The 27,505-nt window shown below is 44.1% G+C and overlaps 1 protein-coding gene across 2 annotated transcripts; it reads right to left on the bottom strand.

Moving 5' to 3' along the window:
• Nucleotides 1-21,942: 21,942 nt before the first annotated feature.
• On the bottom strand, nt 21,943-27,365 carry si:dkey-87k14.1 (leucine-rich repeat transmembrane protein FLRT2). 2 transcript variants are annotated; one of them, XM_037487423.2, is made up of 3 exons: nt 27,001-27,365; nt 26,735-26,864; nt 21,943-25,324 (listed from the first exon to the last, which is right to left on the bottom strand). In XM_037487423.2, exon 3 carries the CDS (start codon nt 24,903-24,905, stop codon nt 22,878-22,880), a length of 2,028 nt encoding a protein of 675 aa, XP_037343320.2. In that variant the 5' UTR covers nt 24,906-25,324; nt 26,735-26,864; nt 27,001-27,365; the 3' UTR covers nt 21,943-22,877. The 2 variants fall into 2 exon arrangements, with proteins under 2 accessions (XP_037343320.2, XP_037343319.2); XM_037487422.2 differs by having other exon boundaries at nt 26,735-27,365.
• Between the last annotated feature and the right edge of the window lie 140 nt (nt 27,366-27,505).

Genomic DNA, 27,505 nt, shown 5'->3' with positions numbered 1-27,505 from the left:
GGGAGCAATACCATCCAGCGCCATTCTCAAAGAGCCTGATATCTTGAGACAGGACACTGAACTTAGAGCAGAGGGAATGGCTTCTTTTAAATGAGGCTACAGCGGTATCCGATTAACATCAACTGTAGAAACCCTTGGCAGGAGGAGGAGATTCCGGTAGTAGAAATTCAAAGGTTACAGACAATGGTCCGACAGGAGAGGGTTCTGTGGAAAGATTGTTAAATGTTCTATCACAATACCATACACAAGAACCAAGTCAAGGGTGTGGTTAAAACAATGAGTTGGTTTATTTACACTCTGCCAGAAACCAATTGATTCCAGCAAATAGAGAAATGAAGTACCAAGGCTGTTGTTATCGACATCCACATGAATGTTAAAACCACCCATTATAATTACCTTGTCCGTTTTAAGGACGAAACTCGTTAAGAACTGTGAAAATTCACATAAAAATTCAGGACCTGGGGCCCCTGTACACTATTACAAAGAGAACCGGATGGATTATTTTCCAGGTTGGTTGTGAAAGACTGAAAGTCAGGCTTTCAAAAGAGTTATGATGCATTTTAGGTTTAAGGTTTATTAACATTGTATTAGTTGAAGGGATAGTAGATAGGACGTGAGATGGAGCGAGTCCGGAAGAGGGAGAAGGATGGAAAAAAAAGAGGGACTGTCACACCGCGGTGAAATTGTCTGTTGTTTTACTCTGTGGGGCATTTTGTTTTGTCATTTACGGTTTTATTTTGAAATAATAACTCCTCTCGTTTCAGGTCACTTACCCTTCCTCATGTGTCACCAGTCTGATTGTCTTCCCTGATTCCTGATTGTGTCCACCTGTTCCCCATTCCCCTCCATGTGTATTAATAGTCTGCGTCTCCCTTTGTCCTGTGCCAGTGTGTTCGTCATTACCCATGTGTTCTACCTCGTTCTGCCACGTCACAGGTTCCTTTTTGTTGTTATTCAGGATCTTCGATCGGCCCAGTGCCTTCACCTCCACGCAGGTTGTTTTTGGTTTTGCTTAAGTTTTGTATTCCTAGGTTAGATGCAACATTAATCTTTCATAGTTCTTTGTTTTTCCTCCGGAAGGAGTGATTTTGTTTTTGGGACGTTGCCTCCGTCTAAAAGAGTGCGTTTGTTATTTTGATAAGATTAAAAGTTTTTTGTTTTCCTCTATAAGGAGTGATTTTGTTTTTGAGACGTTGCCTCCGTCAATAGAGTGCGTTGGTTATTTTGATAAATTTAAAAGCCTTTTTGTTTTCCTCCTAGAGCGGAGTGATTTTGTTTTTTGATAGTTTTATAGCCACACTTCTTCCTGGTTTATTTTATCGGAGGAAGTGTGACCTAGGATAATTTCATAGCCCGCTTTAGACTCTGTCTGGAGGACCTTCGCTGCATAAATAAAGATCTCCGTTCCTACCTGAGAACCCTGCGCCTGCTTCCTATCTTCCTCCCGGGCGTGACAGTACACACTGGCCAGTATGGAAGCAGCAGGGGAGGACCTTCTCGAGCAGGCCCTAGCCTCTCAGGGGGAGCGTCTCTTCCAGCAGGAAGAGCAGATGACTTCACTGAGCCAGGGACTCAGAGGCCTGGCCCGTAGTCAGGAGGACTTCAAGGCTGCTGTTTTTGACCAGATAGGGGGTCTCGCGGGTCAGCTTCAGCAGCTTCTCAGAGGTTCTGAGAGGAGGGACCCGGCACCTCCTGCACCTGAACCTTCGCCCCCTCCCACCTTCCCCTACGCAGGAACTGGGGTTCGGCTGGCACCTCCCGAGCGATATACGGGAGACCATGGACAATGTAAGGCATTTCTCATAGACTGTGACATGCATTTTGAACTCTCGCCTCAACACTTCCCCACAGATCGAGCCAAGGTGGCTTACGTAATCTCCCACCTGTCGGGAAGGGCGAAGGCGTGGGCCGTCGCAGAATGGGAAAGCGGATCCTCAATCTGCGACTCCATTCAGGATTTTAAAGAAGGGCTCCGAAAAACTTTTGATCCGGTCACAACAGAGCGAGAACGGGCAAGAGAGCTCAGTGGGCTGAAGCAGACAAGAGAATCCGTCTGTGATTACGCCATTCGCTTCAGGACTTTGGCGGTGCAGAGCGGCTGGAATACCACAGCGCTTTATGACGTCTTTCTTAAAGGATTGGCTGCGCCCATCCAAGAGCGATTGCTGCCTCTGGACCTTCCTCCAGACCTGGACTCCCTCATCGCCCTCGCTATCCGAACGGATAATCGGCTCCTGGAATTTAGGGCTCTCCAGGGACAACGCCAGGACGCTCCACATCGCTCACAGCACTACCCCGCCCCCTCCGGGTTGGCTCCCGGCCGGGCGCCACCAGATCAGCGCCGGTCTTCTTCCCCGGCTGGCGGAGACGAACCTATGCAGCTGGGTGGTGCTCGGCTCACCCCGGAAGAACGGCAGCGCCGATTGAGGGAAGGTCGGTGTTTCTACTGCGGGGAGCTCGGTCACCTGGTAGCCGCATGTACGGCCAAGACGCCGTGGTTAGGCAACCGACCCACGGCTCCAGGCTCATCGACACGGGTTTTGACCTCCATTAAGGTACAACACCACAGTCATGACGTTGGATGTTTTAATTGACTCAGGGGCTGACGAGAGCTTAATGGACTGGGGACTAGCAAACAGACTGGGGTTAAAGACAAAGACTCTCGCACGTCCCATCAGGGCTAGTGCTTTAAGTGGGGAAGCATTATTCACCATCACACATGTCACTGAGCCTGCTGTACTTTCCATAGACAATCACACAGAACTGATGAATTTTTTTTTGTTTCACTCACCGACAAGCACCCTAGTACTGGGATTCCCATGGCTTGTTCGCCACAACCCCCACTTAGACTGGCCTACGGGCAAGATCATGGGATGGGGAAAAGACTGTGAAGGGAATTGTTTGCCGGAGAAGCCTCACCGACCCATCACCACTTTAATAAACACTGTTTCTGCTCACCCCGTCACAGAGCCCCAGTACCCAGATCTGACCTCCATTCCCCCCTGCTACCATTCTCTCAAGGAGGTCTTTAATAAAACAAAGGCCACGTCTCTCCCTCCACATCGACCGTATGACTGCGCCATCGAGCTCATCCCCGGCTCCACCATTCCTAAGGGTCGCTTGTATTCTGTGTCGGGACCCGAACGTCAGGCGATGACTGAGTACATTGATGCATCTCTGAAATCGGGGCTCATCCGGCCGTCATCGTCACCTGCGGGTGCCGGGTTCTTTTTTGTTAAAAAAAAGGATGGGTCTTTGAGACCATGTATAGACTATAGTCCACTTAACAACATTACAATAAAGAATCGCTACCCACTTCCCTTGATGACCTCTGTTTTTGATCAGCTCCAGCAGGCCACAGTCTTCACAAAACTGGACTTGCGCAACGCGTACCATCTGGTCCGAATAAGAGAGGGAGACGAGTGGAAGACTGGGTTCAATACACCGAGCGGTCATTACGAATACTTAGTCATGCCTTTCGGCCTCACCAATGCTCCTGCCGTATTCCAAGCCATGATTAACGATGTCCTCAGAGATTTTCTTGACCACTTTGTTTATGTTTACCTCGACGACATTTTAATCTACTCACCAGATCTAGACACACACAAACGCCATGTACACCAAGTCCTTGAACGTCTTCTCTGCAATCACCTGTATGTGAAAGCAGAGAAGAGTGAGTTTCATGCCGACACCATCTCCTTCCTGGGTTTTATTGTAGCCCCTGGAAGAGTCCAGATGGATCCGGCTAAAGTAAGCGCGGTGGCTGAGTGGCCTACGCCCGATAGCCGCAAGAAGGTTCAGCAATTCCTGGGGTTTGCTAACTTTTACAGGCGGTTTATCAGAGGCTTCAGCGCGATAGCTGGTCCCCTTCACGCCCTGACATCCCCCCAGGTGCGGTTCAACTGGTCCCCAGATGCAGAGGAGGCGTTTCAGAACCTCAAGTGTCGCTTCACCTCGGCGCCCATCCTTACTCTGCCAGACCCACAGCGCCAGTTCGTGGTAGAGGTTGACGCTTCCAATGAGGGGATCGGGGCCGTCTTATCGCAACGGTCAGCGGCCGATGGCAAGATGCACCCCTGCGCCTTCTTGTCCCGGCGACTAAACTCTGCACAGCGGAATTATGACGTGGGCAACCGGGAGCTGCTAGCGGTCAAGGTGGCCTTGGAGGAGTGGAGACATTGGCTGGAGGGGGCACAACATCCGTTTATCGTGTGGACAGACCATAGGAACCTCGAGTACATCAAACAAGCGAAGAGACTAAATTCACGCCAGGCCAGGTGGGCATTGTTTTTCAACCGCTTTTGCTTCACCTTGTCTTACAGGCCGGGGTCCCGGAATGTTAAACCAGATGCCCTGTCACGCATCTACGACCCGGAACCAGTGGCCAAAAAACCAGAACCCATCCTTCCACGGAACTGTGTGGTTGGAACAGTTTCCTGGCCGATAGAACAAGAGGTGAAGCGTGCGAATGGGGGGGCGCCTCCACCTCGTGGGTGCCCAGAGCATTGTTTGTTTGTTCCAGTGGAATTGCGCCCAAACGTGATTCGGTGGGCCCACACCTCGCTGCTCACCTGTCATCCAGGAGTCCGGAGAACAATGTTCCTGTGGTCGAACATTTCGATGGACTTCATCACGGGGCTCCCGGCTTCAAAAGGTAACACCACGATTTTAACCGTGGTGGATCGCTTTTCCAAGATGACACATTACATTGCCTTGCCTAAGCTACCTTCAGCTAAAGAGACTGCCCAAATCAAATGAGGAAGAAGGGGAAACAAAGGATGACGGACAATAACAAAACAGCGGGAAGTGAGGTAGTAGAGCGAATTAACGAGAGGAACGGCGAGTGACTCAACTATCAGAGACAGCGATATCTGCACACGTTGCGCTAGGTTTGTTTTGTTTTGTTTATGACGGAACTCAGATAGAGATCCGCCCCGGGAACGCCGCGGCAATAGCTAGTTGAGCCGGGCATTAGCTTCCCGAGATCTGGAACTGCACGAGAGAGAGAGAGTATCCAACCCGGCCACTCTTTCAACCATCGGTTCGCGGATCCGGAGTGACCAACACCGCTGTGGACGTCTGCAACGACGGCCCCAATTCCGACTCGCCAACACCGTGAGGAGGATGAGTGAGTGTTTCTTTTTCGGGGGCACTTTGGCGCGAAGTAGCCATTTTTTTGGTAGGAGACTTACCCGCTCTCTCTCCTGCGCAACAGGCCTGCACCGTGCATTGGACAAGTGATTGGGTACCCACTTTTGTTTTATGTATATTAGTTAGTGACCTGCCGGCTTAGATAAAAAAAGGGTTTGACAGAGGTCTGGTGTGGTGATATGCTGATGCTAAAAGTTCGAAGCTACATCTGAAGTAAGCGACTGGACGCAGTCTTAACAACCTATATGTTTGAGTGTTATTTTATGTGTATTCGTGAATCCCATTTCAAGTAAAGGGTTAAATGTATTCTCTTGTGTACGTGGTATGTCTTCCTAAATAATTGGTGTTATAAGGTGCTAAAATAATAGGGATAAGAGTGTAGTAACCTAGTATTAATTATATAAAATTAAACGGTTAAGAATTCGGGCAGCGCACTCCTTTAACAAAGCCAGGACAGCTAGGGGGCGCTACACATGGATGAAACTCAACTTTCTTCAGTTGAACAGCTCCAAAACGGAAGCCATATTAATTGGGACACCACATCAGCTCTGCCTATCCAGCATCTACAGTATCACTATCTCTGGTCAAAACATCCTATTTTCCACATCAGTGACTAGATTGGGGGTTAAAAAAGACCCCCAGAGTTTCAAACAGACAGAATTGTAAGCTCTGTCTATTGCAGTTAATAGTAACATTACTAATGACAGTAGAGATAGCCAGCATTGTCCAACTAACGTGTGTATTTATATACACACAAAGATAACTTTTCTGAACAAGACAAATTTCCCTCTGTTCTATTAATTTTATTTGCAGCATATTTTTATCTAACGCAGAAGCTAGGTGGCTACCAAGCTTCAGCAACCCTGTGCTAAAGTGACTTTAGGCGGGATCTTGAAACTGCAGCGTCTGATGACTGATGACTACTACAGTCAGTTGAATCTCTAGGAAATTAATGGACATCCAGACATTTGATCATGTTGAGTACTAGATTGCCTTGAAAAAAATTGCCTTCTGCTAGAGCTGGCCGCCTCAGACCAGTATGTCAACTCCCAGTTCTTTTAAGCAACCATAATGTGGCCATCGGACCAGCAAGGGGAGCACTCCATATACACCTTACATGATCCCACTAGAATTTCTCTTATTGAGATCTTTAATATTCATCAGTGATTGCTGTGCCGAGGAGAGGAGCCCTGAGCAAACAGCAAAATGGGTGTTCGGAGTCACTTGGTAATTATCACACCACATATCTGAGCAATAATCAGAAATTAAATAGAAAAAAATCAGGGGAGCGCATCTACCTTCAGATGACTTTCTGCTCTTGTTTGATTACTCTGTGTTTTTCACTCAGATAATCTTTGTGCAGGCGTGGTTTAAACAAACCTTTTTTATTTATTATGCGTGATATTTGACCGGGGCAATAAACTTGATTCTTTCAACCTCAAAAGTTTTGTGTCAATTTGTTGAAGTGAGCAACAAGATTCACAAAGGGTTTTGTTACATTATATAATCATCAAATAGGTAACTGGAAATAGCACCTGAATTGTATATCAGTTACTGAGTTTTTTGCCATACCACATGTTCGTCACATCAAAATATCTCTTTATTTCACAGGACCAGTTAGGAAAGTGAATTGTAGTTATTGTCTTTTTGTAATATGTACTTTCTAGTGTTCTGACCAGTTAAAGCGTTCATCATTCACTGATGAGCTATACTGTGCAAGGTACCTGCTGCTGTTGAAATATTTTTCTAAATATTCTTTAACTCGTTGACTGTATCCATCTGACTTGTGCTGAGGACCGACATACCCTCACAGACTAGGAACTTTCAATAACTCGCACCCACACTGGAGATTTGGATTCTTCAAATCACAAAGATTTACTCAAATAAACCGAGCTCTTTCTGGAAAGACACAAACAGGGTGATGAAACAACACGTTTCTTTGAACATTCAATTGAATGAAACCCTTGCAGTCTGTCCTAACTGCGTAACTTCCTGATGTTTTCCCAAAATTCTCCTCCTTGTCCCCTATTAGCCCCGCCCTTTCTGGTATGTTGATGCCAGCCCTCCCTCCTTCTTGTCCGCTGACCATATCTCGCTGGTCCCCCTCCGTTCGGTCTCCTAGGGCCTACAAACACATCCATGAGACCCGTGCCCTACTGCTAATGTCCCTTCACTGTGGATTCTTGGGCCTTTGCAATCCTAAGTGTGAATCACTGACAGCATTGGGCCATCTTCTTTCTCCATATCTCTACAACCTTGCATGCTTGGAGTCTCATTATGTTTGTCTTTCCGTTTCAAGAAGCGGGTTTAGTGTAAACTCAGAGTTTGTTAACCCTGAGATGAGGGAAACTCTGGGTTGTCTGTTTCAGAAAGGGAGGTAACTAAACCTCAGGGTCAGTCGCTATGGTAACTGAACCTGTGAACCTAACCTGGTCGGAAGCAGGTATTCTTCAAGAAACCTCGAGTTTTTTTCCACAGGCTCCTCCCTCTGACAGCAGCCAGCCAATGACACAGCGCTGTCATTTCCTCATTCATTCATGCTCAAGGGGATTTTAGAGCAGTTTCCACATATGAACGGAATTAGATCGTTACACTGTTTTCTTGAACATGGCATGTCCTTTTCTGGACCATCCTGTTTATAAAGAAGCGGTTTTGCGTCGCAGGGTGTTAAACGTCGGGAGAGAATAATGTGCATCAAATATATACATTACCTCACCCGTCCTCAAACAATTAACGTCACTCATCATGGACATGCACTTACATCAGTTGTCCTCACATTGTTTCCTTTACAACATTGGTGATGGATAATATTAGTCAAGCTACTTGAGGAAAGTGTGAAACGTCTTTTAAACTTGTTTGTTCCCAGGACACAAACCCGTGACAGCCTTAAAGAGGAGTTCTACAGGATGCACCTGAATAAAATACATTATAGGTTCAACACCATTGTACCAGTTTTTACCAACGATATTTTTCCTGTGATTAAATATGAGCATGGTGTGTATTTCAAGCCTGTGTGTAGTGCTGTTACGTAGGCCTCTTGGGGGAGGGAACGCAACAACCCGCCGCTCATGACCTCAATGCAGCAAGGAGGAAAAAGGTGTGAGTGTAGGTGCACTGACGACCAGAACACTTACAACCAGTAAAAAGAAATGCTCATTAAAAAATACGGGTTGCTTGGGAAAAGGGGCTGGACGGAAACAAAACAGTGCCTCTTGCCTACCTGACTTGAAACACCCCCCCCTTAACCTAGCTTTGAGCACTAGCAAGGCTCGCTAACCAAAATACAGGGGGGTGGTCCGCCCAGGTCTTGCCTAGTGTTTCTAGACAGGAGGATGACTTCGGGTGGTGTAGGCCCATGGGCAGCTTGCCTACGCACTCCCAAGGTGCTTCCCCTTGTCCATGGGAAAAAAAAGACAGGTTTAAATACACCACTGAAAATGCGCTTCCCACAGCAACACAGAACAAAGATACATACCCACGCTCTCGCTCTCTTTACACACGCTACATCCCATACAGGACACCAGTGAGAGTGTACCACATAAAATGCAACCACTTATATATCCTTCCAAGGGAAGGAATCCAGGTGCAGCCACTGACGAGTGGGTGGGACAAGATCTCCAATCTAGGGACAGCTGCTCCTGGAATCAATCACCTGACGTTCGGAAAGACACAAAACAAGCACACCAGACACAGAAACTGGGGAACGTAAAAAGTGTGATTTTCCCACTGGGAATTAGTAAAACGTATGGATTATGATTGGTGTGTACATTAAGTATTAACTGACAACACTATATTGGAACTTATGTGTTATCCTGAGCAGCAGTTTTCTCCCATGTTTCTCTGTCTTTTGCTGCAGTAGCGTGTTGGTTCGGTTCATACTCGCCACACGCTTACATTAATATTTCCAGCTCGATAGTGGTGATGTATGCCGACCGATTGTTCGTTGTCGTTGCCATGGTAAATCGTTGTATCATGGCTCCATTCATTACATTACAAGCTGACGCTTTTATCCAAAGCGACTTACATTGCATTATAACCCGTGCATTACATTGTTGCCTGGGGAGCAATTAGGGGATAGGTGTCTCGCTCAGGGACACTTCGACATGGCACATGGGGCAGCCAGGATTCAAACCACCAACCTTGCGGCCCCCAGCGCATCACACTACTCCATGCGCCACCATCTCCCATTCATGCTGCTTTCAGTGCACGCTCTCAACTCTGAGTCAACCTACTCTCTAAACAGCTGTTCTGAAACCCAAAGCTCAGAGTTTCCCATCTCAGGGTACGTCAACTCAGGGTTTAGGGTTTAACTCAGAGTTTGTTTGATCTCCTACTTGAGACGGACCCCAGGTCAGGCTGAAATAGGAACACAACAACAAGTGAAGAGTGAGTGCATTATTGAGGGATAATGTACAGTAGTTGTTCAAGTTGGCCCGAGCGTTCCATATCACTGCACACTCAAAGCAACACGTTAGATTTTGCGGAACCATCAGTTGACATAACCCGGATGTCACACTCGGGCTGGGGCAGGATGCAGTGAGGACTCAGGTGCAGAGTTTCTCGATCCAAAGTGCTCTTTATTCTCAAACTTAAGACGTACTCCAACGACGAGGGACATATAGACAATGACGCGACAAAGGACAACAGGCACACAGGGCTTGAATACACAAGGGAGGTGCGGGTGATTGGACACAGGTGGAGACAATCACGCAATCACAAGACAAGGCAGGAAGTGAAGTTAACCCAGGACCACAAGAGACATGAAACTTCAAACTAAAACAGGAAGCGAGGCCAAACCGTGACACCGGAAATCTCACAAATGATCGTTTTGAGGCAATGCGAGCTTTCGCAACCGGACAATTAAGGTGGACGTCATGAGCGATGTGAATGAATGAGATGCAGGACTCAATGCTGTTTACTAGAGATGAGCGAGTACAGCATTATCTGTATCTGTTGAACCATATGAATTATCTGTATCCGTATCTGTACTCGGATTGGGCGGGGCCTAACCCGTTATTAGTGACTAGTCAACGTCAGACACTGAGTGCGTTAAGAGAGCCAGCAGACGGTAAAAAAAAAACTGATGACCGGCAGAGAGAGAGAGTCAGTGCGTGACTCGTATTACTCATATAATACTCGTACTCGGCAAAAGTGCTTTATCCGTACTCGTTTCAGCCGAGTATCCGGCTCAACTCTACTGTTTACATGCACATACAGGGACTATTTTTTCTCTAGTCTACTAAAATGCGATACATAACGTGGCTACAACTATTTTGTGCTGAAAGGCAGCTATTTACTTACGTTTAGCTGTGAACTTATAAATAGTATTATAAATATTGATAAAAGAAAGTCCTTTAGTCGGCAACTCTGACCACTTATCGCTTCAGAACTCCCTTCAAAGCCACACCCCGAAATGATATACAGTATGAGAGAACTTTAACTAATATAACAAATACATTAGAATACATTTCTTTTGACTTTTATTCATAGCTCGTATTGATCTTACTGTGATTGTTTATGCAAAATAGCCTAATTACCCGACATCCTGAGACTGGGGATGGCAGAGTAAGTAATTCAACGCTTTCACACAGGCTCTGTCTAGCAGGACGAGCTGTCAGTTGACCTTCACTGCATGTAAATGAGCTGAGCAGTGTGAGGCCACAGGCTTTGGTCCAAACACACACTCCCTCATGTTTTGACAAGATTAAGTTGGAGTATTGTAGCTGGAGCCATAACTGACATGTTGAGTGAAACTAAAAAGAAATGTCATCTTAGATCAATTTCATTTTGAACATCATTCATGAGGTCTGTGTGGAATGTTCTTGAAGGTATTGACTTTCTGCAGTCAAAGATATGCATTAACAACAACTGAGCAGAAGAGAGGGACCTTTTTATCAGGGAGGTGGCAGGAAGCTGCACAACTAAAAAAATAGAAATTCGGGATGGTATCAAAGCTCTGTGCCATGGTGGCCTTAAGATTAATCTGGCGGTTTTGCTTTTACGGCATTTCCCTTACATCCCAAGGGGGAAACAAAAGGTGGCTGGAGTATTGAAATGTCTGTTATGCATGAGGTGGGATTTTGGGGGGAGCGCTTGCTCGATGCTGAGCAAGAGCTCGTATGAAATGGTAATCCTACTGTTCACTGTATTATGTATTCCCACAGCACGTACAGCCCCATTTAAAAGCATTACCTCACTATGGTGTTGAGCTTCATATTATCATGAACCCCTTAGGATGCTTCTAAATACTGTAAGTATTTTTTAAAGCCACAATGTGTACCTCTAATCACTTTATCAGTCCTAGTCCTCTTTTCGGTTTCTAAACACAGTTTTCAGATGATGTAAGAACTAGCTCTTATCTTTAGGAAAGCTTTAACTAAACTCACCAAGCAGTGATTAGCAATCGTAGCTTAGGAAATGTAATGAGGAAAGGGATGTTGTGTACAGGGCTGTATTTTAATGTGTAGTGTGGTTTAAAAAACACTGCATAAAAAATTCTGCTTATAATCTAGCTAACTAACTATGATTATAACCCAGCAAACACATCAATAATAACATTGTGTCTAATAACGGCTTTACAGGACGTTTGCCAGACAGAACCAAAAACACTTGACAGATGATTGGATGATCTGTCATTCAAACTTGTGGAAGTAAAAGATCAAAAATATCCTTTCCATTTATTACAGTCTTCAGTGTTCTTTGCTCTTTTATGAAGGCAAATCAATGTCCAAATCCAAGAACGCAAATGAGGTCAATGTGCGCAAATCAAACAGTTGTGAACTAAAGTCGCTCGGTTATCTGCTTACTCGCTTGCAGTTCTTTTTTTTACAGTAAGTGGGCGGCCAGGTCACCATGTTATATCTAAATGGTTTCAATCCTCTTTGGATTGGTTGGATTTCATCTCTGTTCAGAGTTGTGCATGCCCAGAACAATGAAAGCCCATTTCCATACTATATTATACCTCAACTAAAAACATTAACAAATTGTTGTAATTAAATTGTACTTATAATGGCTTTGTAAATCGGCTTATTTGATGAAATTGCACTTTGTTGGTTCTTGCTCTTCTGAGTTTGTATCCCTATGGTTGAAATACACTTATTGTAAGTCGCTTTGGATAATAGCGTCAGCTAAATGACATGTAATGTAACCAATTAGATAAAGAGACACCATGGTGACATGGTCCGCCGACCGACTGTTAAAAAGAAACTATTCGCAATCGGATAACGGACTCGTGAGCGAGCAATATTCATGCAAAAACGGAAGCGACTGTTAAATTGGGCGAGCGAATGGACCTCATGTGCAATCTTGGATTTTAACATTGATTTGCCTTCATACTCCGCTTTCACTGAAGAATGACTAATTGGAATAGAACTAATGCTTTTCCAGCATCTAACTTCTTTAGGAGCCCCCATATGCAATAGCATGAGCATGTCCTCATCATTCCGACAAACACAAAAGACTCTCATGTGTCCCCAAGCAGGAAGAAGCTCCTCTACTTGGGCTGGTTTGCTTGAACTGTCAGCTGAGGCTGTCGGTGACATCACTCCAGGTGCCCACTCGGGGGGCATTTTAGGCAGACTCCGAAACACTTTAATTCCTCTCAGACAGGTGTAATGCTTCAATCAATACTCATTGTTTAAATGAATCCCCTGCCCTTTGTTGTCTGGATTAGATTATGAGGCCTATCAACCTACACTCACAGAATTATCTGTATTTTTTCACCCAATATTGTTCTTGTTCTTTTATTAGATAGACTCTATATATTATCCAATGAGGTTTTTCATCTGTTCTTTATTCTATTTTCTGTTTTTATTTATAGTTATCCATTTAATTTGTCACGCCCGGCTATGCCGTGCTGGGTGTGCTCACTCCCTTCATGCAGAGAATATGGTTGTGCCGTCTCTCCCCTCCCAATCTGAAGGGGGAGCTGTGGAATCCTGGCCCATCTGACAGCAGCTGATGGGCGGGACTGTTTAAGAGGATCGCCTGCCAGTGCCGCTGGCTCTCTCCCGACCCCTCTCGACTCGACTCTACTCGGCTCTGGGCTGTGCGTCGCTGCGAGCCAGTCCAGGACGGCAGCAGCACCTTTTGCTCTTCTTTGCTTTTCCTTTCAGGACGCCTAGGTTACACTTTGCAGATTCGCACTACACCTTTTTGGTTTCTCATTTACTGATTACACACCTTTATTAATGAAAGTTATGATTTCGTCATAGGAAATGATGTTTTGAATAAACTATAATTTGATTGAACTAAACAACTGTGTGGTCTCCCCTATGTCACTGCTACTGCGAGCCAGGTAGTCGTGACAAATAACACTCTTAAATCACAAAAACATGTGATTTCTTATTGTAAAGTATGTGAGTATATGGGTTACTTTTCTTGTATGATAGGTGTTTTAGACAACAAGTGTGTTACTATAATATCTAATTGTTTTTTAATTGATGGGGGAGAAAAGTTGTCCTCTTCGTCTGCAGTTTAAAAATGATGTACAGTGTATTGTTCGACCAGGGAATGGAGAACTGTTTTTTAGGTTTCTTAAAAAGCAACAACACCTTCCTTCAGGGAAACTGAACACAGAGGTGGATCTATATTTTCTAAGCCCAAGGCACTGCACAGGGATCCCCCATGATGTCTGTGACCCTCACAATGAGACGTCAAGTCTTTTTTTAAGCTCAAATTGATAAACCTGTCATGAAGATGCTGCTCCAATGGACCCGCTAATTTGGATAGTGCAACTTGGTCTACATAGTGATTTATTCACATACAATAAGGTGGGTCTCTCGGCGGAGTGTCGAAAGAATTCCTGATTTTAACTTAACTGCACATGGCGACGCTATACTTCACTGTACTTTCCTCTCAATTAAAGGTCACTTTACTTTGTATGAATTCATTTTATCCTGTCGAAACAAGTAACCCATCCCTCATGGTTTTGGATTACATAACTGTGAAATAGCACAGTATTCAGTATTGACTGAATAGGGATTAATTTCCTTCTGATTATGCCCTGCTAAGGTTTCTCATTAGGTGTTGTGTAGTGATGAATGTTGTGCAGGGAGGGAGGGAGGTGAGGTCATTACTGTGCAGCAGAATTGAAAGGACACGCGGCCCTGGAAAACGTTCAGTGAACAATCTCATTCTATAAAAGGAAAGCAATGAGAGAGATGGGAGAATCGAATACGGGCCCAGTTGGTTGAGAGGGCTTTGGAGGTTTTCTATTGCTGCGTCGGAGTCGCTTGTCTACACTGCAACTCTTGTTCTCTCTCTGCAGTGAATGAGATGTGTTCTCAGCGCCCCCTGAAAGTCACTGTCTCTCCTCCATGCTGAGCAGACGCGTGGTTTCTCTTTTATTACTGTCCAGTGGAAAAGAGGTTTTGGAGCTTCTTTACGCAGACGGATTATTCTAAACCCCAGTTGTGTATAACACGTCATTGAGTAACAACACGCCCGGCAAAGAGTAAGCACAAACATGTATAGAAAATGTGATCATGTGACTGAAGGCAGCGAAAGGCCCGACCCAGACAGTGGCCATCAGCATTGGAATCCCGTGGTCACACAATGACACTGCCTCCTTTCCCTCTTTGGGCTCTCCACTGCGCACCGGAGTGCGTCAAAGCGCAGATCCACAGCTCATCCGCTACAGCTCTGCCTGTGACTGGGGTGTGGGGACAAAATCTGATGGCATAAACCCCCCCCCCCCCCCAAACTACAGAACCGTTCTTATTCTTCAATATTCTAATCATGTTCAGAAGAACGCATTGAAGTTGAATATCTGTAAGTAATGACAGTTGAGAAGTTTGGATTTTTTTAGCACATTTTTTCTTGTGGAATACCTGATGCGGCCCAGCCTCACCCAGATACTGCCTCCTGCGGCCCCCAGGTCATTTGAGTTCGAGTCCCCTGCTCTAGAGAGAGCCTTTTAGTGGGTTGAAGTTATTTGAAGGTAGAGATGTATGTCTTAAATGATGAAAGTATTCATAGTCCCCAAGGTTATGGTTTACTTAGTGTTTTATATGACCTCCACCAGGGCCCTGTTCCTCGTACGTGGCTAACTGAGTTAGCCGGATAGTTTTCACGATGAGATTATGTAGATCAGGCTTTTTGGTTCCCTGAAGCAAGTTTGGCTTAATCACTATAGCAACACATCGAAAAACCTGCGCCCCCCCGCACCAGAAAAAGTCAGACTCCCCCCATGAAGTGGACACTGCAGTCTACCTAATCATGGTATGTGTACATCCTGCGACTGGTGTCATTCAGCCGTCACTGGACTTGTTTAGGTCATATAGCATTCGGGTCAATACATGTGTCCCTTTGTTGTTTTAGCGTTGCCTCTCTGAATGTCGCCATGGTTCCATCATACGAACGGCTGGTCACGTGATCTGAAGGCAGCTTCCCATTATATTGTAATGGACTGACTTGTGTTGTAATGTTGCGGGCGAGGTTATACATTCTTTTTCCCCTTACATTACTGGATCCGAATATTGGATCCGATTCCAACTAAGCTGCAAGGCCGGTGTAAAGAGCTTGTTACACCGTATTGCCCTACAAGGCATCTACGCTCCGTAGATGCTGGGCTACTTGTGGTTCCTAGAGTTTTAAAAAGTAGGATGGGGGCCAGAGCCTTCAGTTATCAAGCTCCTCTTTTGTGGAACCAGCTTCCACTCTCAGTCCGGGGCAGACTTGGTCAGGTTATTTAAAACGTTCCTCTTTGATATTACTTATAGTTAGGGCTGGCTCAGGTTAGCCTGGACCAGCCCTTAGTTAAGCTGCTCTAGGCTTAGACTGCCAGGGACTTTTTAGGACACACCGAGCCCCTCTCTCACACTCACACTATCACTCTCTCCTTCCACAATAATCCACGTTTTATTAATGTACATCACTAATTCAGCTTCTTTCCGGGAGTTCTTTGTACTTTCTCGCCTAGCAGGTCTCTGTGGATCGTAGTTCCGTGGGGACCCTGGTTCTGACTCCTGGCATGGCTCTGCTGACACCTGCTGCTGCCATCAACATTACTTTAAATATGATTCATATTACATCATAAACCAACATTTTTCTGCTCTCCCTCCCCACCTCTGTGGATGGTGGTTCTATCTGATGGTGGTTGTCCCTGCAGTGGTCCTGCCGTACACTTGTTCTGCTACTTGCAATTACTTGTATCATTTCTGTTAGAGAAATTGAATGTATTGGACATCTTTTACATTGTTGATTCTGTACACATGACATCCTTTGCAGTCTGTCCATCCCGGGAGAGGGATCCCTCCTCTGACGTTCTCCCTAAGGTTTTTTTCCCCATAGAAGGGTTTTTTCATTTTTTGGGGAGTTTTTTTTTGTGAGGGTTTCGGGACAGAGGATGTTGCATGTGTACAGACTGTAAAGCCCTCTGAGGCAAATTTATACTTTGTGATTTTGGGCAATACAAAATAAAATTAATTGAATTGAATTTTACTTTTATACTTTTAGTTTTGAAACTAGTACTTTTATACTTTTACTCAAGTAAAAAAATACTTCTACAAAAGTATTTAAACTTTTTAAATCCATCTATACTTAAGTAATGTGAATACTTTTGACACCTAGGACTAATGGTGTCTGTGTTCATCATTCTCTGGAATAACGTTTATTTTATTGAATTGTTTTGTTCCAGCAATTTATTAAGCAGCTGTAGCGTGTTGTGTGTTATGCTGAAATTTACTAGATTACACTGACAGGTGTATATCTAATATATTGTTGGATATTGGATGGAAGAAACATCTAAAACGTTACTGAGGTAAACAATTAAGTCAGGGCTGTTTTTTTTACATCACAGTGCATTATCTTCAATCGTTAATTTAAATTTACCTGATCATTATCTTGTGTCTATACATGAATAATGATCAACCGTATAAATAGAATCTATGATCATGGAGGCTACAGTAAGAGAGGTGAACTCATACACTGTCCTCACATGTCCATTAAAGGAATACATGAACACATTTAATGTGAAATGATACTGTCACACTCAGGCTGGGGCAGGATGCAGTGAGGACTCAGGCGCAGAGCTTCTCGATCCAAGTGCTCTTTATTGTAGACAAACCAAAGACGTGCTCCAACGACGAGGGACATATAGACAATGACGCGACAAAGAACAACAGACACACAGGGCTTAAATACACAAGGGAGGTGCAGGTGATTGGACACAGGTGGAGACAATCATGCAATCACAAGACAAGGCAGGAAGTGAAGTTAACCCAGGACCACAAGAGACATGAAACTTCAAACTAAAACAGGAAGCGAGGCCAAACCGTGACAGATACACAGTACGCAAACAATTTGGTCAAAAGTAAAAGACTTAAAAAGAATTAACATGAATCATTTTTCCTCCGTGTTGCTCAAGCTAATGTTAGCGGTTTTATCGCTAGCTCACGTACTGACATTGGAACATAAATAACAACGTTGTAATGACAAGTAGACATTTTTAGCGATAAAAATATATTGGCACGTGCCAAGTCCTGTTGGAAAATTAAATCTGCATCTCAATAAAGTTGAACAGCAGCAGGAAGCATGAAGTGCTCTAAAACTTCCTGGTATACGGCTGCGTTGATCTTGGACGTCAGAAAACACAGTGGACCAAACGGCACCCTGAACCATCACTGACTGTGGAAACTTTACACTGGACCTCAAGCAACGTGGATTGTGTGTCTCTCCTCTCCTCCTCCAGATTCTGGGACCCTGATTTCAAAAGGAAATGAAAGATTTACTTTCATCAAAGAACATACGTTTGGACCACTCAGCAGCAATCCAGTCCATATTTTTCCCATTTGATTATTCTTGTCATTCAATCTCATGTAAATACAGAAACGTCTGGTTTTAGAGAGAACGAAGAAGTGGTACGACCTTTCCTTGTAAAGCTCACTTTTTCAATTTAAACCCGGGTTTATGCTGCCGACATAGCTCACTGATTTTGTTTCTTTTCTTATTACACTTAGCTTGTCATCATAGAAAATGCAGTATTGCAGATGATGAGAAAAGCGAGCTAAGGTTATTGGTGTGGGGCCAACACAGTGAGTAATGTAGCCTACCAGTCCAATATGTTGAGGATAATAGGACACAATGTGTGGGCCTGAAAGGCTGCATCCTATAACTAACCTTTTGTTCACTCCAGGTCCCACATCATGCACATGCACACACAAGACACACATAACCTATATGAACTATAGGCTGAAGCTGCAGGCTGATTAGAAGAGTCAACTGGACTCCACAGATCTGTGTCAATTGGTGGCATTGATATAGCATATTGGAATAGCTAAACAATTACTAGCTGAGTCAACATTTTTCTGTAAATTACAATTTGTTTTTGTCAAGCAGTCTGTGAAGAATTGTGTTCACTCCGCCTCGTGGAACAGACTCTCTTGAGGTCCGTCATTAAAATAAAGCCGAATAGATGGTTCAATCCAAATGAACTGTTAATTCTTTAACGTAACTTAAAATAAAAACTCACAGTGTGGATATCATATCATAATTTATCAAATTAGAGACTTAACATTTGCAAACCACAGATAAAAAAACTGTTCTCAGTCCCCCTAATTTTACCCCTTTACTGACGTTCTACCTACAACAGTGATTACGACTGTGGGTGAGTGGGGAGCGTGGTCGTCTTCAGAGGGTTGGCGGGTTGGCGGTTCGGCCAACCTGCATATCAATGTGTCCTTCGGCAAAACACTTAACCCCAGCATGGCTCCAGTAGCTGTGACCACAGTGTGTGAATGTTAGTTACTGATGGGCAGGGGCCACTGTGTATGGTAGGTCCTGTCATTGGTATATGAATGGGTGTGAATGATGTCAGTAGTGTTAAGTCGCTTTGAGTGGTCAGAAGACTAGAAAAGCGCTACACAAGTCCATTACCTTTTATGAGTAGTTCTAGCAGCCAGCTTCCTCTGCTCTCAACTATTGTGCAACACGTGTAATAGCTCAAAATAAAATAACTTTAAGGCTATTTGAAAATTCTGTTTCCCCACAAGTCAATTGGCTTTAAAGAGATTGACATACATTTCATTTCCTTTGCAGAGAAGGTTTTCTGATGCAGACTCTACGAGCCACTGTAAGTGTTATGAAACTTTAGCCAGTAAATGATAATAATAATAATTGTAAACGCCAATTCAAACAAGTAACTTGCAGTGAGGTAATATTTTGAAATTGCTTTTCAGTCTCCCATCCAACTCTGGCACCATTATTATGTCTAGGAGATTGTTGTATGAAGCTTTACCCTTCCACCAATGTTAATGATGGGCAACCGGGTTAATACACATTCACACAGTCTGGGCTCTTAAGAGCCAGATGTCGTTACTGCAACTGTGTTGCTTTTAGCTTGGATTAGGTTTTTGATTTTATTGTATTTCACCAATATTCCAGTTTCCACTGTGTGTGCTAAATACGCTGCTACGCTGTCAGTAGACTCATTCAGGTGGTGTGCTTTGTAGAGGTATGGAGATGCTGGCCGCAGTATCAGCCAATCCCTGAGCTGATGACATATGGACGCTCTGGTTGCAGTCTCAGCCAATTCAAGGGATAACATTTTTGTTGACTTATGGACTAAATGGCAGAGTTACTCAGAAATATGAACATTGCCCCGCTGGGAATGCCAGCAATTGGATTTTTTTGCTTGTATTCTAAACGGTGACTGCATTACTTTTGTTGTAGAGTTATAGAGGAGTTGATTTTAATTGATCCGTTTGGCTTTATTTTGACGATGGATCTCCTCCTTGAAGAGTGGCCTGCCTCACAAGCCATGCCAAACACAAATTCCTTACATTGTCATTAAAGTGGATTTAGACAAATACATATGTTTAAAACCTGCCAATGAATTAGTGTTCCCTTCACAATGCTGTAAAATCAGGAGAAGAGTATAAAATAACACAGAAAAACATGTACTATTTTTATGTTTGATTCAATTTGTTGGTTTTATCTGGCGGTTGTGTGTTGTTGTAAAACTTCAATATATTAATTGAAAGTAAAATTGAGCTGGACAAAATTATGATTAAATGCTATTGTCTCACAAATATGCTTTTAAAATATCACATTGAAGATAACTAGTTATTTTGTGTAAAACGTTCTTCCACTCAACAAATCTTAAAATTAGTTTATATGACTAAGGCCAAGGCCCAATTATGCAGTTAACTTCGGGCCGTGATTGTAGTCCAACTCATTTTTAAGATTTAATTTCTGAAATGGTGGCATTGCTAAAAAGAAATCTGAGCTGCCACATAGTCTTGACAGTTTGTTTAAAAAAACAGCAGTTTATCCAGATTATCTAAACTACCTAAGTGCAAACAGAAAGTGAGTCTGTAACAGACAGGTACGGCCTTTATTTTGCTGTTCAGCATACATTTAAATATACTGGGATGATCTGCACTGCTCATGTTTCTTGACCCTTCCAAAGTTTTACTTAGATCATCATCACTAAGGATAAAAATTATAATTAACCAGAGTAATCCAAAGATTCTTCTCACTAACTCTAAAGATGAATGTCTGCTTCCTTATGTTCCTGCCTCTTATGTGTATCATCTAAGACGTATTAGAACTATCTAATGTCTGCTTCGCTGACAAAAAATACAGATCTGTGGCTTTAGAAAGATTAGCTACTGTCCAAAACACTATATTCAGAAAAAAGGAGAAGTTTGAGTAATTGGATCTGGATGTCCCTGTACTGCAACCGAGGCAGTACAGTATCCTGTCTGTGATGCATCTTTAATACGGTTCCTGTACTTTCGAGACTCTAATTAGCAAGGATAAAAAGAAAGTTGGTTATCGTTTTACATTAAAAATGTGGAATCAAGGACTTTTATGTCCTCTGAAGTCAGCTCATGATCTTCACGTTCAATCTGCAATGCAAATCAAACTAACTTCTTACAAATCTTCCAGGCATTTTGCCAAACTCCTTAGTCTTAGTTCAGTGATTGCAAGCCTACATTATTGTGCAGGCCAGCTGCATTTAACATAGTTAATCATTTATTAATAATCTACCATTCACTTGTCCGGGTCAACTCAGACTGGGAACTATGTAACTCATGTCTGCTCTGAAATGGATCATATTTTCGATGGATTGGGTAAACCGACTGCAGTTGTAATTGTCTTTTCTAATTTTCTCACCCATTGATCAAAACAGCGATTTGAGTTTAATTGACATAAGAATGTTTGCTTCATTTGTATGCAGCAACATACTGTGGCTTCCCATTCAAATTAGCAGTAGAACGTACAATGACCTGTTATTAGAACTCATTGATAAAGTTCAAATGAAACAGAAGATTGTTGTTTCCATCCCATATTTCAGGTCCTCTCACAAGGATGGAAAGCCACAACTGGTTCGCCACACAACAAACTGAAAAAATGATGCAGAACTTGGAAGTAAGGAGGTCCATGTCTCACACATTTTGCCCGATAAAACAACCTGGGCAGAAATTACACGGTTACAGATCCGGGGTATGGGAAACTCCAGGTTTCCTTCCTGTAGAGTGAAGGGCCTATTTAGATATAGAGTGAGGAGCTTGGGCATCCGGAGGAGTCTTTTTAGGAACAGCCAGGACACTCTGGAAGGATTATATCTCCCAGGTAAGCGGAGGAAAATGGACAGATAGAAGTTAAGGGTGATGCTGTTGAACTTGCTCCAGTGATCCTCAAAGGACCCTCTCCAAGCAGAACTCTGCTAATGCAGCTGAGACGTCCCACATAAGTGTATGTGTGACAGTTTGAGTCAGTGATTTATTCTGGGACAGATCACAAGGGATAGGATAGGAGATATGTTTTTAATTAAATATGTACGAGGTAAATAAATAATCAAAAGCAACATATTTCTTCAACAATTAAATTGATTCTATATACAGTATACCTTTTAGTCCAAAAGCATGGATTCAAAAGACATTGTGAGCTGATACTTTCAAGGCACATATATATCTATATACACATATAGATATACAATACTCTTTACCGTAACATTATTCTTGCTGAAAGAAAGGAGAAGAGTTGTTTCTTGGTTAACCATAAAGGAGATGGCAGGTGACACCCACCATCCAACACAGCCAGTCGGCACTAATAACGTGACCCCTTTACTTATAATGTATTGATCTGGAAAAGCAAGGGAAAGTACTGCAGCCTCCCACCTTCTATAAATGTTTAATGAATGTGACCTTTACATTTACTTTGAAGCAGAGAACTATCTGTTGCATAAAATATATCCTCTTCCAAGAGCAGAAATCCAATGATTTGCCTCTCTATTGACTAATAAATTAAACAAATATGGCAAATACCTGTGATGACTTTATTAAAAACAGTTACAGTAAAAGTGAGGGGGCCTTTTTGGTTTCCAGGAAGCTACGCGCTCTAGTGGTGAGTGTGATTTGTGTCTTCTTCCTTTTTTTTCTGGCAGAGTTGGACCAGCCCGTTTCAGTTCTACTACGATGCACTGCTGCTACCGTTCTGTATCTGTCTTGGTTACAGTATACGTTGACCTATCACTGAAAGTCAGAACAAAAGCGAGCCTAAATATTCACTTAATAAATAAATCCTGTTTTACATGTCTGTGTGCACAGAACTCAACAGCAAAACTACAGAAACCAGTTATATATAAATCCAACATTGACATATAAAAAATACCATCCATTTAGTTGTATAAATTACATTTTTTTGAAAGTTTCAAATAATATTAACACTGTACAGTGTCCAGTAAAGAGTGGGTAGTCAGTAAAAATGCTCCCAAACCATCATGTGCCACAAAAGTCTGCATCCTGAACATTGTTCTTGCAGTAAACTGTGCTGTTATTCTCCAGGGGACAGTCTCGGAAGCCGATGCCCCCATTAGGGGTGTAAATAGGCTGAATGCGGAAATCTCCCTTGAGAAGTTGTTCATTGTTAAGTGAAACTATCTGGAAGCTAGTCTCAGTCATTTCCAGGATGGAATTGTCCTTCTTGGTCCCTGCCTCGCAATATTCATCCTTTCTCCGACCCCGGTTGTATTTCCAGTTGGTTGCGGCCTTGGAGCAGCTCTTCTTGTGCATGTGCCAGCAGAAGACGCTGAGGAGTGCCACCAGTACCACAATCACAGCCCCACCAATCAGTCCAGCCAGCAAGAAAGGTGAGCTGGGTTCATGTTGTGTGGCCTGTTCAGGCCCCGGCGGCCTTTTGTTGTTGTTGTTGTTGTCGGGGCTGAAAGAGGCTGCCGTGGTCACAGCCTCAGTGCACACGGTATCATCTTTGGGCCGATAGTTGTTGAACGCATCCAAGGGAATGACACAGATACGATAGGTGGACTTTGGCTCAAGGTTAGCCAGTCGGATCCCCCGGTGATCCCCACCCACTATCCTTTCCCTGACTGTGTCCCCTGTCAGGCTGGGGTCCATCCTGGCCCAGGTCACCTTGAAAGTAGTGACTGCAAAGGCGGCGACCCAGCTGACATGGATAGCTGAGCCATTTAGTATGGCAAATGTGACATGTAACGCCTCCCTTCTCAGGTCTGGAGGTTGCTTAGTCCTCAACCCTCCCTTTCTGGTTGAATAGACAGCATAGTGGGTGGTTAACGTGGGAGGGGGTTGCCTGGAGGAGGGGGAAACATACCCAGTGACCAGCGGAGAGTCGTAGGAAGAGGACACAGTTGGGATGAGAGCAGTGTCTACTGTTAATGAGGACAGGGGTGCAGTCACTGTGCTCTGTGGGCACTGCACTAGCTCCGCACTCAGCTCCCTGATCACCATGCCCCGGAACTTTTCAGGTTTATGGCACATGAAGCCGCGCACATTGAGTGAGGCCGGCAGAGATTTGAGCCATGACCCCACCCATTTGATGCTACAATCGCACAGCCAAAGGTTGTTCCGAACGGTTAGCTGTCTGAGACTGCGGAGGCCATCAAAGACCCCCTGTGTCAACGACTGCAGATGGTTGTTAGAAATATCCAGCCTCTCCAGCTTGTGCAACCCTGCAAATGCACTAGCAGGAATACTGTTTATCTGGTTTTCCTGGAAGTTTAATTTGACAAGTACCTGCCCTGGGAGGAATGGGGGAGGGTATGTCAGTGAGTTGCGGGCTAGGGACAGCTCCCTGAGGGTGTCCAAATCCTGAAAGGTCCCCGGTGCAATCCCTTCATCTGTCAACAAGTTCCCATCCAATAGCAGGCGCTGCAGACGGGTTACATTCCGAAATGCCTCCTCCGCGATGACAGCAATTCGGTTCTCGTCCATTCGCAATTCTTTCAGATCATCTGGAAGACCAATAGGCACACTGCTCATGTGATTTTTGGTGAGGAAGAGCATCTTCAGGCTTAGTGCCTCACGGAAGGCCCCTTCCTCTACACCTACGGTAGAAATGGAGTTATCATCCAAGTGCAGCTCCTCGAGCCAAAGAAGCTGGGCCAAAGCTGCTCTGGAGATGGTCTGAATGTTATTCTCCTGCAAATGGAGAACCCTCACATTTTTGGGCAGATTGATAGGGAACTCATCCAGCTGGTTACCATAGAGAAACACAGTTTCCACAGAGGCCACGTGGTGGAGCTCCAGGGGAAAGCCAGCGTTATTGATTTGGTTGTTGTGGAGATAAAGGGTCTTGTAACCCTCACCGATTCCCTGAGGCACTGAGGTCAAGCTCCGCTCGTTGCAATAAACAAAAGTACGATCACAGCGGCACTCCTCTGGACAGTTGGACGCCCGGGAGAACTGGAGATGAAGGCCCAAAAGTATAGGTATCCACGGCCTTATAAAGGAGGCCCAGTCCTTATTCCACAAACGCCACTGTATCTCCATTTCAAAAAGATCAGAAAAAATACAGACACTAAATTAGGGAAGAAAGTTAAAAATTAAGATTCAAATCCAACAGAACAGTCGTTGGATATTTTCTGTTTGCTGACGACGGTCTTGAGTAATCCCTTGGTGATTAGTTGTCTTAAGCTTTCCAACACCAGAGTAATGGTCTCATTAAGCAATATGATTCCTTCACCACCCACGGTCCATAATTGAGCGGAGAGACATTATTTAAGAGCATTTCACATTTCCACTGTCTCTTTTCTTTTAACACAGGTCTCTCACAGCTCTTGTCACAGCAGTCTTGGCTAACAGAGCCATGTAAAAAACACCGGAGGGTTACCGATGGGCGTCCTCTCTTCCTTCACTTTCACATTTGTCCACAAAGCTTCTTTTCTGATTTGACATTTGGTTCCAGAAACCTGTTGCAAAAGAAGCAAATGGGGAAATCAGCAGGGGGGGTTTCTGCTTAAAAGACATACTTCCCACTGAATAAAGTATTTTTTTCATCTATTCTAGATATGCAAAGCATGTAAATTGGGAAAACATAGCAGTGTGCATACAAATGACAGGCAGACACAAAGCTTGTAGAAAAGGATATTTTAAAAGATGGGTGCAAAAGGGTCTGTAAATGGTAGGAAACCCCCCTTCATACAATATCAGTACCATGAGCATTAATTTAAAATTATTATTAAACTATTCAGCCTATTAGAAATAGAACCAAGATAATAAAAATTATGGTGGTGTTGTTCACGCAGTGTGAACAGTAAGTTTAACTAGGGAACGAGGTACCTGGCCGGCTGCTGAAACAAGGAATCTGTTACAGATTCAACCCTTTACGATTGTGTCCTGCCCCAGAGCACAAGGAAGGACTCCTCTTGAGCGTGAATTATTAACAAGCAGGGTTAAAGAGGTGGTGTCAGATACAGTATTACCACAGGATGGGTTTCGAAGCCAGATATGTGCTCCTAATGATCGCTAAATTAAACTTTACATTCCTCTTTTCCCTTTATTAATTACGTTCAGCCATGCTGCATGAGAGTAGGCGTGAAGGATGATGATGAACACAGCGTGTCAGCAGAGATAAGGGGAGAATAATGTCTTGCACAGGGACAAAACTGCGAGCGACGAGGGGGCCTCTCACAATGAGAAAAAGGTGCTACTTCGCACCACAAGGTCGCACAATCTAAATAAAGTGGAGAGATTTCTGATATCATCTGTATTAGTTTTCTCCCACACCAGAAACCTCATTATTGAGGTGGATTGAAGGGAAAACGCATCGATGGAGTATCTCAACTGCTGCATATTTGGGTTTGCTATCTAAAATTCCAGCAAAGGAAGGGATGATAAATTATAATTAGTGGTTGATAGCTGGGTGGTACTGGTGATTAATACAATGGCACCAGGCAGCAGCAGCCAATTGACAGATTGCATTGATTTCTGGCCAAGGCAGTTCAAGAGTTATGTAATGTTTCTTAGGGGGGGGCAAACACGAAATCAAACCATTCCAATTATGGTGACCCCACTTCACCACGTTATTTTACCAGCGGGGTCTTTGGCATCACTCATCTATGATATATTTATGAATGTACTCATGGCAATGCCAGTTTGGAAAATAAACGGTGGGCTGGAGGCAAGGAGCAGATCAAGTACCTGTCCACATGTAGTTTATTGTGTTGCCGTCTACTTCTGGCTGTAACTGTTTATACCTATTAATTTGAAAAGGAATAAGTTCAAAGGGGAAATGCCCTGAATTGAAAATGTGGAGATAAAAAAACAAAATCGAGACTGAAAAAAAACTTAATCAGCAGGACAAATTCCAGTAGTTTTACCTTAACGAAAGCAGCTGTCTCCGCAGGCTGCTGCGCTCAGACCGGGCACAAAGTGCGCATTACGCCCGCTGCGTCCGCTCACAGCTCCCGCTGCAGCTTCGGACTGGGCTGGCTCGGTTTTCTGGTGGTTCTGGAGAAATGGATCATTATGCTGAAAGGGCCACCTCCCAACCAAAGCAGCCAGGAAGGTAGGAAATGAAGTTCAAGTCAGCCGCGGTGTGCTCGCTCCGCATCGACAACCCCCTTCCCCTCCCCGCATCACTCACACAGCGGCATACTGAGACTCCCGGTCGGCCACGCTGATCCGGAGATTCCGTTGAAGTCCCTCCGCTGACCTCGGAGGAGGAGAAGAGCGATGGAGGCACACAGCCAGAACCCCACTGCTCCGCCGATGTCAACGCGCAAAGTGAAGTCCATAATCTGGGCAAAGTGTTCCAGAGAGCTGGAGCCCCACTTTGTCTGAGAGAAATAAGAAGAAGCTGTCGCTCTCCCTCCTGGCTCACGCAGCCCCTCTCTCTCCCATCTACCGGAGATGGGAGTGGGTGTGTCTTATTATTCTCGCCTTTTTCGACCAATTAAAAAATGTTTTGAATTGAAATGTATTGTCATGCATTGTCCCTTTTCAGAAATGCGGTCTTGTACTTAAACCTGGAAGGTACATGCAGTAGGATTCCAGTGAGGCAGCCTGTCAAGATGTGCAATATATCTAATTTACCACAATGCAGCTGTTGCGAAGTTAACATTTTAGTGACCGACAAATCCATGCTTCAC

This window comes from Pungitius pungitius, chromosome 14 (assembly GCF_949316345.1).
Source record: "Pungitius pungitius chromosome 14, fPunPun2.1, whole genome shotgun sequence".
Lineage (NCBI taxonomy): Eukaryota > Metazoa > Chordata > Actinopteri > Perciformes > Gasterosteidae > Pungitius > Pungitius pungitius.
Note: the sequence above shows the minus strand (reverse complement) of the source record. Positions and strands in the feature narration are given on the sequence as shown.